This window comes from Malania oleifera, chromosome 3 (assembly GCF_029873635.1).
Source record: "Malania oleifera isolate guangnan ecotype guangnan chromosome 3, ASM2987363v1, whole genome shotgun sequence".
NCBI lineage: Eukaryota > Viridiplantae > Streptophyta > Magnoliopsida > Santalales > Ximeniaceae > Malania > Malania oleifera.
Window position 1 is genome coordinate 27,536 of NC_080419.1, and position 12,182 is coordinate 39,717.

Below are 12,182 nucleotides of genomic sequence, written 5' to 3' on the forward strand. Positions count from 1 at the left end.
TGAACCGTCTGAGGTGGAGGTAAGGGATGTTATTCTTTCTATCCCGAGAAATAGTAGCCCAAGTCTGGATGGTTTTGGTTCAGCTTTTTTCCATGATTGTTGAGATATTGTAAAAGAAGAGGTGATCGATGCAACTAGAGATTTTTTTGCTGGGTCTCCTCTTCCTAAATTTTATTCTGCATCTTACATTGTTCTAATCCCAAAAGTTCAGAATCCCCAGAGTTTTGACAAGTTTAGGCCTATTAGTCTTTGCAGTGTTATCTACAAAATTTTTTCAAAAATTATTGTTGCAAGAATGATAGGTTTATTGTCTGCATTGATTTCTCCGGAGCAGGGAGCTTTCATTCGTGGTATAAGTATATTTGAGAATATTTCATTGGCACAAGCAATGGTTCATTCTCTGCATAAGAAGTCTAATGGTGGAAATGTAATGATCAAAGTGGACATGGCTATGGCATATGATAGGGTCGATTGGGATTTTTTAAATTTGGTTCTGGAAAGCTTTGGATTCTCACGGAGATTTTGTGGTTTAGTGGCGGAATCTATTTCCTCTCCTTGGTTCTCCATTATGATGAATGGCACTTATAAGGTTTCTTTAAACCTTCTTGAGGACTTCGCCAAGGAGACCCTCTATCTCCTTATCTATTTATTATTTTACAGGAAGTTCTTTCTCGACTTCTAAAGGAAATTTTCAGGGAGAATAAGATAGGAGCTTACTATCATCCTCATGGGGCGCCTTTGGTATCTCACCTTCTCTATGCGGATGACATTCTTATTTTTGCCAATGGTAAGAGAAGTTCCATTCGAATGCTTATTAAGACTCGTAAGAAATATGAGGATTAGTCTGGTCAAAAGATAAATAAAGAAAAGTCAAGTATTTTTTTGTCAAAGAGAATTTTTTATGCTCGGAAAAAATCCTTGTTAAGACGACTGGCTTTGCGGAAGGAGGGTTCCCTGCTACATACTTGGGTGTTCCTTTGGAATCGGGTCATCTTACGGCCCGTATTTTAGAGCCCCTAGTTGCTAAATTGAGGAAAAAGATAGGGGCAAGAACAGCCCCCACAGTAACTAAGTCACTCTTCCTCACAGGTGCACTATAAGGCCTACGTTGCAAGTGTCCATACCATATGAGTCATCCCTCCCTTATCTTATCTTCTATAGGAGCTACACCTAACTTACCACGAATATGTTCATTTCTTAATTTATCTTTCAATGTTATACCACTCATCCATCTAAGCATTCTCATCTCGGCAACTTTTACTTTTTGGATATTATGTTTCTTCGTCACCCAACATTCTGATCCATATAGCATAGCTGGTCTTATAGCTGTCCTATAAAACTTCCCTTTCAATTTTAAGGGTATTCTACGATCACATAGCACACTTGAAGCACTTCTCCATTTTACCCAACCTGCTTTAACTCTATGCATTACATCATCTTCAATTTCTCCTTCAGCTTGCATAATAGATCCAAGGTATCGAAATCTACAAGTGCTATTTATTTCTTCATCATCAAGTTTAACTGTCTCCAATATTCCTCCTATCATTACTAAAATTACATTTCATATATTATGTTTTATTTTTACTTATCCTAATACCTCTAGATTCCAAAGTTTCTCTCCATAATTCTAACTCAGCCTCTACTCCGTCCCTAATTTCATCAATTAATACAATATCACCTACAAACAACATACACCATGGAACCTCCTTTTGAATACTCTTTGTCAATTGGTCCATCATTAAAGAAAAAAGATAAGGACTCAAAGCAGATCCTTGATGTACAACTATGGTAAGGTAATTGGAAATTCTCTAGTCATTACTCCATCGTACATATCCCTAATGACATTGGTATACCTACAACATACACCCTTTTTTTCTAAAACCCAACATAGAACTTTCCTAGGTATCCTATCATATGCTTTCTCTAGGTCAATAAATATCATATGCAAGTTTCTCTTCTTTTTCTTAAACTTTTCCATTAATCTTCTTAAAAGATAAATAGCATCTGTGGTAGATCTCCCAGGCATAAAACCAAATTGATTTTTTGAGATCTTCGTTTCTAACCTTAATTTTTGTTCAACTACCCTTTCCAATAGTTTCATCGTATAACTCATAAGTTTAATTCCACGATAATTATTACAATTTTGAATATCTCCTTTATTTTTGTATTTAGGTATTAAAGTATTCTTCCTCCATTCATCTAGCATTTTCTTAGTTTTTACAATTGTATTAAATAAATTAGTTGACCATATAATTCCGTTATCACCAAAGCATTTCCAAACTTCAATTGGAATGTTATCTGGTCCCATAGCTTTCCCATTTTTCATCTTTTTTAGTGCAAACTTAACTTCATTAACGACTTAACTTTAATTTTTCGAATAAATCTTATATTTTTAGTCTTTTCCTCATTTGACAATTCTAAGTTTAAGCCTTCTATTTGGTTTTGTTAAACAACTTACTAAAGTAACTTCGCCATCTTTCTTTAATATCTTTGTCCTTAACCAAGACAATATCATCCTCACTTTTAATACATTTTACATTTTACATTTTACATTTTATAAATTTTAATGCTTATTTGAAATTTGAAGTATTGAACTTTAAATTTCATGATGATGACTTTATAGGGTATATTTCTGTTGTAATATATTTTCAAATTTGAAAGGTAGCTAGATATTTTGAAGATAGAAATCTTATTTGAATTTGAAAGCTAAGCACTAAGTGCACACCTCATAATTCTTAGATGTCCTGTATTTTTCTCACTAACCATAATTACACAGAATTTATGATTTTGATGAATACTTGATTGAAATTATAAACAAGTAATTACAAGTGTGTTCATTCCAAGTGTGTTATGCCAGAAGACAACAATAGCAGTAGCAACAATAACAATAAGAAGCTTCACGTCGTTGATTGACAGAATTCCCCTTCAGATATCTTGGTGTTCCTCTGCTGTCATCTAAGCTGAATGCTGCTCATTACAAGCCGTTCATTGACAGAATTGCTGGTCTGTTAAAGGGTTGGCCTGGTAGCACTTTGACGTATGCAGGGAAACTAGAGATAATAAATTCAATTATCCAAGGCCTAGAGTGCTTTTGGCTTGCGATTTTTCCAATCCCACTGAATGTCCTAAATCAAATAATCAAGCTGTGCAGAGTTTATTTATGGAATGGTAGGAGAAAACCCTTGGTTGCCTGGCAGGATATCTGCAAACCAAAGGAAGAAGGTGGGCTAGGAGTGCTTGATCTCAAGGTGTGGAACAAAGCATTACTGACAAAAGCCTTATGGAATATACAAGCCAAAAAGGGTAGTTTGTGGACAAAATGGATACATCAGACCTATTTAAAAAATTATGGAATTTGGGATGCTGCAGCAAAAAAAGAAGATTCTCCCCCGTTCAAGAGCTTGATTGAAATTAAAAATCAGTTAATGCAGAATTCTGGGGGTGTGGATGCAGCCAAAGTAGTGATGAATGAAATGAAATGTAGCTCGCACATGTTCTATGAATTTTGGAGGGGAAAGTCTCAAAATATGACGTGGATGAAAGGAATATGGTATAATGGGAATACACCGAAACATGCATTTTGCCTATGGCTTGGTTGGAAAGGTAAGCTTCCAACTTCTGATATACTACCAGTAGATGGGATAGATCAAAGATGCACTTTCTGTATGGAGGATGTAGAGACCCATGACCACCTCTTCTTCAGGTGTAAATTCTCAGCTGAGGTTTGGGGAAGTATAAGGAAGTGGTTGGGAATTAAAAGAGCAATGAGTACGATTAAGGCTGCGGTCAAAACGGTTACACAAAGAAGAGAAAGGTAAGGGGTTTCTTTCAGCTGGAAGAAGGATTGAATTAGCTACCACGGTATACTTTATTTGGCACTTTAGAAATAGGAAAAGATTTGAAAACTATGTATAACCCCCTATGGAATTAATTAAAGTAATCCAAAGACATATCTATAGGGCGGTTTTTGATAAATTTGATATGTACTCAGTCTGATAGTGTTGAGCATGTTGATGCTCTTGCAATATTTTGGGCACATTATCTCTTGATTGGTCATTTTGGCCCCCAGGTATGCCTGGGTTTTGATGTTTTGTTTTGGATGCATATTCAGGATATCTTACTTGTATCTGATTGACCTGGGTATGCCCAGAGTAGTTGTATATATACAGTCGATCAATACATTTACCCATTTGATCCAAAAAAAATAAGAAGCTTCACGTCCCACTAGATGGGGTCTACTACATGAATCCTTTTCCGCCAATAAACCTAATCGAGAGCATTTTCCTCTACTAGATCAAGAGCTATTAAATCCTTCCTCACTGCCTCAATCCAAGTTATTTTATGTCAATCCTTGCCCCTTTTCATGTTAGAAAAAATAACTAACTCACTCCTCCTCACAGATGCCCTACTAGGCCTACGTTTTAAATACCCAAACCATCCAAGTCGCTCCTCCCTTATCTTATCTTTGACTAGAACTATGCCTAGATTATTGCATATATGCTCGCTCATTAATTTATTGTTTAACGTTATACCACTCATCCACCTTAACATTTGCATTTACGCAAGTTCTACTTTTTGTACATATTAGTTTTTAGTTGCCCAACATTCTAAATCATAAAGCATAGCTGGCCTTATAGCCGTCTCATAGAACTTTCCTTTCAATTTTAAAGGTATTCAACAATCACACAACATGCCTAAGCACTCCTCCATTTTACCCAACCTACTTTTATTCTATGCATTACATCCTCTTTAATTTCCCCTTCCACTTTTATAATAGATCCAAGATATCAAAATCTACAAGTGTTATTAATTTCTTGATTATCAAGTTTAATCTTCTTTACACTACTTCTCCTTACATTGTTAAAATTACATTTCATTTATTATGTCTTATTCATACTTATCCTAAAGCCTTTAGACTCTAAAGCAATTCTCCAAAGTTCCAACATTGATTCCACTTCACTCCTACTTCTATAAATCAAGACAATATCACCTACAAACAAAATGCACCAAGGGATCTCATTTTGGATATTCTTAGTGAGTTCATCAATCACTAAAGTAAAAAGTTACGGACTCAAAGTAGAACCTTGAAGTAGACCTTTTGTGATTGGAAAATCTCTAGATTACCCTTCTACAGTCCTAACGCTAGTCATTAACTCTATCTTACATATCCTTAATGACGTCACTATATCTACTGCATACTCGCTTCTTTTCTAAGACCCACCAAAAAAATTCCCTAGGTACTCTATCATATGCTTTCTCAAGGTCAATAAAAATCATAAGCTAGTCCCTCTTCTTTTCTCTAAACTTTTCTGTTTATCTTTTTAAATATAAATAGCTTCTGTTGTCGATCCCCCAAACATAAAACCAAATTGATTATTTGAAACCCTCGTTTATAGTTCTATTTAAATAAATAAATAAATAATGGAATAAGCCAGGAGACCTAAATGCAAGAAAATCAAGAATCCAAGATGCATACCGGAGCTAGCAATGGAGTTGGCAGAAGGGAGAGATGTGTTCGAATTTGTAGAAGCAACTGGAGCTTGCTCAGATGGTTTACCTTTTAAAGAAAAGGAGCTCATGGCCCATCTGCAATATAATTGTGATATTCTATATCAATACCATATCCTTAAACAAAAATGTATCCATATATCCAATATGAGGAAATGGCAACACATTAAAAATAAAGATAAAAAAACAGCATGGGACTATGGAAATCATAACTCATAGTTGACATGCATCATTAATTGGTCATTAATAATAATTTCACAAATTAAAAAACGAGTACTTGAATGATAGATAAATTATGGAGTAAGGTGTTACGACTTTGTGCCTCTTATTTATTTTAATCACATAAAAAGCAATGCCTTGACTGGTAAGGCAAAATTCTCATTCAGGTCAACAAAATTTAAGCAAGTGGATAAAAAAGGGATAGGTGCTCATCCTAATTATTAGAATAAAACTGCAACATATTCTGTCTGCAATTATAAAAACAAAAGCTTCCATTTATGGAAGTACATTCATTAACATACTTTGTTAAGTCCAAACCCTCACAGATCACAAATATAACATGAACGAAGGAGGGAAGGAGAAAGAATACTTAAAATCCTCCATACAGTAGAGAGTTAGGGAGAGAAAACTCCAATAGTTTTTCCAATGAGAAATATACCTATTTAAGTGCATGACTATTCCAGTTTTCTTTCACTTCCCGATGTCATTCAAGAAATCCACTTAGTATTTGTTCAAACGGAAGTATTTGTCCAAATGTACCATTTAATTTAGTTTTACCAGATAAAGAAGAAAGAGAAACGTGCTAAACTAACAAACTCTAACCCTTGTAGTTCAAATCAACATAGTCATTGCCACCAAAGTATATCAATAACTAGAGAATAATTTTTTTTAACAAAAAAAAAAAACATTTAATTATTTGAAAAAAAGTTATATTATCCCAATATGATGATAAGTTCATTATAACTCACCCCAGTAAGCTTGCATTTCCAGGTATTGATGGGATCCCTATGCTTGAAGTCTCAGTGATATCTCCAACACTTGTCTAAGGACCACAGAGAGGAAATCAGCTTTATTCAAAAAGTAATCAACCATTGCCATAAATCAAGTTTCTTTGGGCCTCCCAAAGAAATTTTTACAGATAAAATAAACTTGGATGCTCAAGTCACAATTTTATGACTGGGATCTGACAAAATATGTGAAGAAATGAAAAGTCATTTGAAGCTGCAGTCATGTTCTGCTTTATTTGCTGCTAGATGTTCAAGCAATGGTACTCCTATTTTCTCTAAACATAAGAAGGAAAAAAGACGAGCATAAAACATTAGAATATGGACAATACTAATGTAACAATTCACTTTGCATTATATTAATGTTGTAAAACCCAGACTGCTACAGCCAGATAGGTCGGATTGGACAGATCAGGTCATATGCTGGTCCAAGTTACACTGGGAAACTCAAAAATGCAATGACAAGGGTGCAATAGGAATTGCTGACAAAAGTTGTAGAGATAAAAACAGCGTATATATCATTACAAGAAAAAACAGAGATAAAAATAGACTTTATTGAGTTTTCACTTTATCTACATTTATTTCTAATGTAACGCAGAAATGATCCTGTTGAGATTTTTTATTAAATGAATGATCTAACTCAAAGACGGGTTTATTTTTTATTAAATGAATGACCTAACTCAAAGACAGGTTTCTCACTCTATTTATAATGCAAATCAAATACATCCTAATGACCATAATACCATTACTAACTCTCAATAATTAACATAACACTAATACACTTAATAATAATACTAAAAGACTTAAACAACCATTAAATTCCGCCTCAAGCTGGGGCATAGATATCATATGCTCCTAACTAGTTACTATTAAGATTTTGATTAAAGACCTAACTCGAACATAGGTCTCTCCCTCTATTTATACTACAAATCAAATACATTCTAATGACCATAACACCCTTACCAACTCTCACTAATTAATATATTAACACACTTAATAATAATACTGAAAGACTAAAATAATCATTAACACTCCCCCTCTAGCTGGAGCATAAATATCATATGCTCTTAGCTTGTTAGTTGTTACAAATAAATTTACCACAACAACCCCCCAAAGCTTTGGTAAACAAATCAGCAAGTTGCATATTGGATTTCACATAACTAGTAGTAACGAGCTTCAACACAAGTTTACCCCAAATAAAATGGCAATCAACTTCAATGCGTTTCGCTCACTCATGGAAGACGAGGTTTGAGGTAATATGAAGAGCATCTTGATTATCACATATCAACTCCATAGAAGAGAATGTGGAAAACTCAATTCTTCCAACATGCTCTTCAATCAAACAAATATACTACGATTCAGCACTTGACCTAGCAACCACAGTTTGTTTCTTACTCTTCCAAGAAACCAAACTAGCACTAACCAAGATACAATACCAGGCTGTGGATCTTCAGTCAGAAGGCATGATTAATTCTATCAAGCGCACCGACTATTGGCCTTCCAAGGAGAACTACAGAGCAGAAAAGGAAAATTCGCCTATTCAAAAAATCACAAAATGATTTGCACAAATAAACCCCCAAAGATCCAAAGACCAAGACCACCTATCCTCCTCTAAAGACATACAAAAGTTATTCAACAAGACAAACAAAGAGGATAGCTCTCCCATCTCCCTATCATTTAACAATCTACGGAAATGGAAATCCAAAGAAGGCAAAAGACCACCTGAATGAACAACAGAAAAAGAAATGGACTCATCCTACCCTAAGCTTAGGCAAAATGGTGTGGAAAAGAGGTGGACAAAACCACATTCCCCAACCAAGGATCTTTCCAAAACCGGATATTACTACCTTTACCCATCAGGGATTTAATATGGGGAATCAAAAAGGGATAACTCTGAGAGATAGCTTTCCACAGACTCTCCGAAGAACATCTAGATCTCAATTTAGTATCCCACTTATTTTCATTTAACCTATACATTTAACAACCAAATGACATACAGAGGAATTTTCTAGTGGCAGCTGCCAAAGCCATTTAGCCAAAAGGGTTATGTTTTTCAACACCAGATTTCCAACACCCAAACCACTCTCTTGTTTAGACCTACCCACCACTCCTTAACCAACCAGATGATCCCTACTACCCACCCATCCCTGGCCACAAAAAATCTCCTCATTATCTTCTCTATCTCCTCCGGAATCTTAAAAATCGAAAGAAAATATAAAGAGTAGAAACTAAATTTTAAGCAGGAAATCAATCTCCAAGCCTGGATAGAACTTTCCAAACACTCAAGAAATTCAGAAATTTTTTATGGTGTGAAGCTTCTTTTATCCCTGGCATTGAGCAAAAATTAAATTTTGAAATTTTCAAGGTACTTACGAAAATGCTTGAGATGTGCCTAGAAATGTTGCAAACTTGGAACGGATTTCCTTAATCTTTGTCATACTGTATGCTACACATAATAACTTAACATTTCTTACAAGTTTCCTATCATTAACCATCATTCAAATTTAGATTTCCCAAATTGAATTTGCTAGAGTTTGAATTTGTTCATCAATAATTCCAACATTTAGCATAATAGTCCATCCATTGTTTCCTGTCCTATTTTCCACTTTTGTTTGAAATTGAGCTAACCAGGAAAAAAACAGTGTCAAATTTAGTAACCCGCCTTCTCATGGTATTGCTTCATTATCTGCAAAAATTGATCAACAGCTTGAAATGCCTTCGATCGAACATCACTGTTTCAGAGGAAAGAAAAAAGGTTATAATAGTGAACACATTTATAACTAAAACTATAAGAATGACTACTTTCTGTATAACAAGAATCTAAAGAAAATGTAAAATGCTTTGTTACCACACTAACTGTCTAGTTTTATATCTAGACTATCTAGGATATACCCACCTGAATTGTGAGACATCCTATTACTTGTCTATAGAACATGGCTATCCAGTATGGCAATATAAGAAAAGGATAGAAGATTTACAACTAAGGCAACAGAGCTAAAGGGGAGAAAAAAAAAAGGAGAACTTCAGCAGTTAATCACACTACAACAACAACAAGAACAACAACCAGGACTTATGTTCCACTAAATGTGGTTGGCCACAAGAATCTCTTCTGCCATTCCACACAACTAGTGCATATCCTCCAAAAGTTGGAGTAGTGTCAAATCCTCACCCACTAACAACAACTAATTCACCTCACTAGTGTGTATTTGGCCTACATTGCAAGTGCATAAACCATCTACATTGCCCTTCCCTTATCTAATCTTATCTTCACTATCTCATGAAATATTAATTACAGTATCAAATAAAAATAAAAATTTTTTTTAATTAAATCCAAAACAATCAACAGTAAGAACAGTCAACTTGACATTAAAATAGACATTTGGAAAGCATGAAAACACCTTCCTATCACTAGTACTGGAGCTTATATCAAACTGCTAACATAATTAAGTATTAAAATTTTAGGATCCAATCTTGTTAAAAATCAATATCATTATATACTAAGTTACCGTTTGGTTCTCAGGATCAAAAATATTCCCTTGAAAGGGGATTCCTAGGAATGGGATGCCTGATTCGCATTATAGGATTCTTGAGAATGTATAGAGAATGTTCATGTAAGTCATTGTCTGGTTCAACAAGGGAATTATAAAAAACATTTCAAAAATATTTTTTTTTAGATAATAAAAGAAGGTATATTAGATTGAGAAAGAAAAGTTACAACCTAAGGGGACAAGAGGTCCACCAATAAAAAAAGAAAAAAGGAATAATAAAGATGAAAATTAAAAAATAACAAATAAAAAATAACCAAAAAGTACTCCTATCCAAGAAAACCCCTTTTCAATCCTTTTCCATTATAATTCGCTGAGCACATTAAATTTGCAAGCCCCCTCTGACCCTTCTTCACCTTGTACTTATCCCATCAAAGTGCACTTCAATTCCAACAATATCACACATTTTTAAATTCAATTTATCCATTATATCGTGGGCTTTTAAGTCCTTCCTAGAAATCACCTCCATTGGTGTAGGTAAAATTCCATCATTGCACTATTGTTTATTATCCAAACCATCATCCTCAAAAATAGGAACCCCCTCCAATCCTTCCATCGGGGCAGGATGCACATATGATAGATCCCCTAGAACATCAAAGGAATAAAAAACATAACCATATTCTTCCCAAATCTCATCCAACAGCAAACCACCACCACAATCAAACTCACTGACATCATCACTATCATTATTTGAACAATCTCCCCATTTCTTAGCCTCATTTCCTTTGCTAAATCCATCACTTGCTACATCCTTCATCTTAGCAAGTGTATCTTCCAAAATGTTCAACTCTCCTTTAGAATCTCTCCTTATAGTCTCTGGCTTTATTTCACTGGAATATTCTCTTTCTGCTTCATATAATCGCTTATTTCCACACCCATCATTGCAGCCTTTCAACGAGCATACGCTTTAGGGCCCTTAGAATTTTCAAAATTAAATCCTAACACACCAGATTTCCTACTCAATCCAGCTTCTTATTTTTTATTAATCCTGTCAACACCAGCATCTAATCCCTCTTGATTTCCTACTTCCACCGCCTGCTCTTTGAGGTTACTGGAACACCCCTCCTGATGTCCACCAATGATGTTGCTTGAACAGCACAGCTTAGGATTATCATTCTATGTCTTGTTCGAAAATATCCACTGATCATCTTGCTTCTGCTCTAAAAATATCTAACCTCCCATAGCCTCCTGTAGGGTCTTATGGGCCTGCTCTTGACCCATCTGCATTTTCTCACTGCCCAAGCCCAGTGTTAAATCATAAGACTAGTCTTTTGAATCGTAAGACTACCCTAGCCGCCTGAGACCTCAACTGCTCAGCCAGAAGCTATACCATTTTCTAAGTCGTTTGGTTGTGTGAAGCTAATGAAGTGAACTTCTCATTCATTCTTCCCCCGCAATGAGCATAGACTCCCTCGTGCAAGCTCTTAGGAATCTAGCAACCTCCATCATCACTTGTGCTGCTTGAGACAATCTAACTCCATTAACAGTTATCATTCCTCTTGTTATCCATTCTATTAGATCCATGCCAAACAAGAACTCTCCAAAACAATGAACATATCTCCAAATCGAGACCATCGATCTCCTTTCAGCCCTTCAAGAACAAAAATGGAATACCTTTTACCCCTCCATCCATGCCCTATTTAAATGATCTTCCTGCCCTAGTCGCAAGAATCCATCCCCATCCAGTAATCGATGTAAACCATTCAGACTCTATGCATTCAGACTCTATGAAAACCCTTGCACAACCTATCCTTGTGAGAAGAGAATCCCTAAGAAAACCATGAAGTCACAACCGAAGAGAGAAGTACCCACGATTGCACTTATGGTTCTTTTCAAGGACAAACAAAACTCCAACCTTCCTTATCTTATCCAATCTTAGATCAAAGGAATTCCCTTCGATATGTATTGAACAAACCCCCACCATCAGTTCGTACTTTCAGCATGATTTCGAGCACCAGTGAGTCGTGCAAAGAGAGGGTTTTTTTCAAGACAGCTGCACCATCACAGATTTGCAATTTTTTTATGATCTAAGCATTTCAAAAAAATTACAATCATACCTTGACTTTTGTATGAAACATTATGAAGAAGAATCATATTTTTGGTACAAGAACTTACAGAGAATATG

At 35.2% G+C, this 12,182-nt stretch overlaps 1 protein-coding gene across 1 annotated transcript in view; it reads right to left on the reverse strand.

Moving 5' to 3' along the window:
• Positions 1-12,182, reverse strand: part of LOC131151022 (uncharacterized) — an 80,063-nt gene that overhangs the window by 5,907 nt on the left and 61,974 nt on the right. Inside the window, exons 17-19 of the mRNA XM_058102180.1 lie at positions 9,175-9,244; positions 6,477-6,550; positions 5,477-5,586 (exon numbers count right to left, since the gene is read on the reverse strand). Coding sequence (XP_057958163.1) covers positions 5,477-5,586; positions 6,477-6,550; positions 9,175-9,244 — 254 coding nt within the window. The remainder of the gene's footprint in view (positions 1-5,476; positions 5,587-6,476; positions 6,551-9,174; positions 9,245-12,182) is intronic.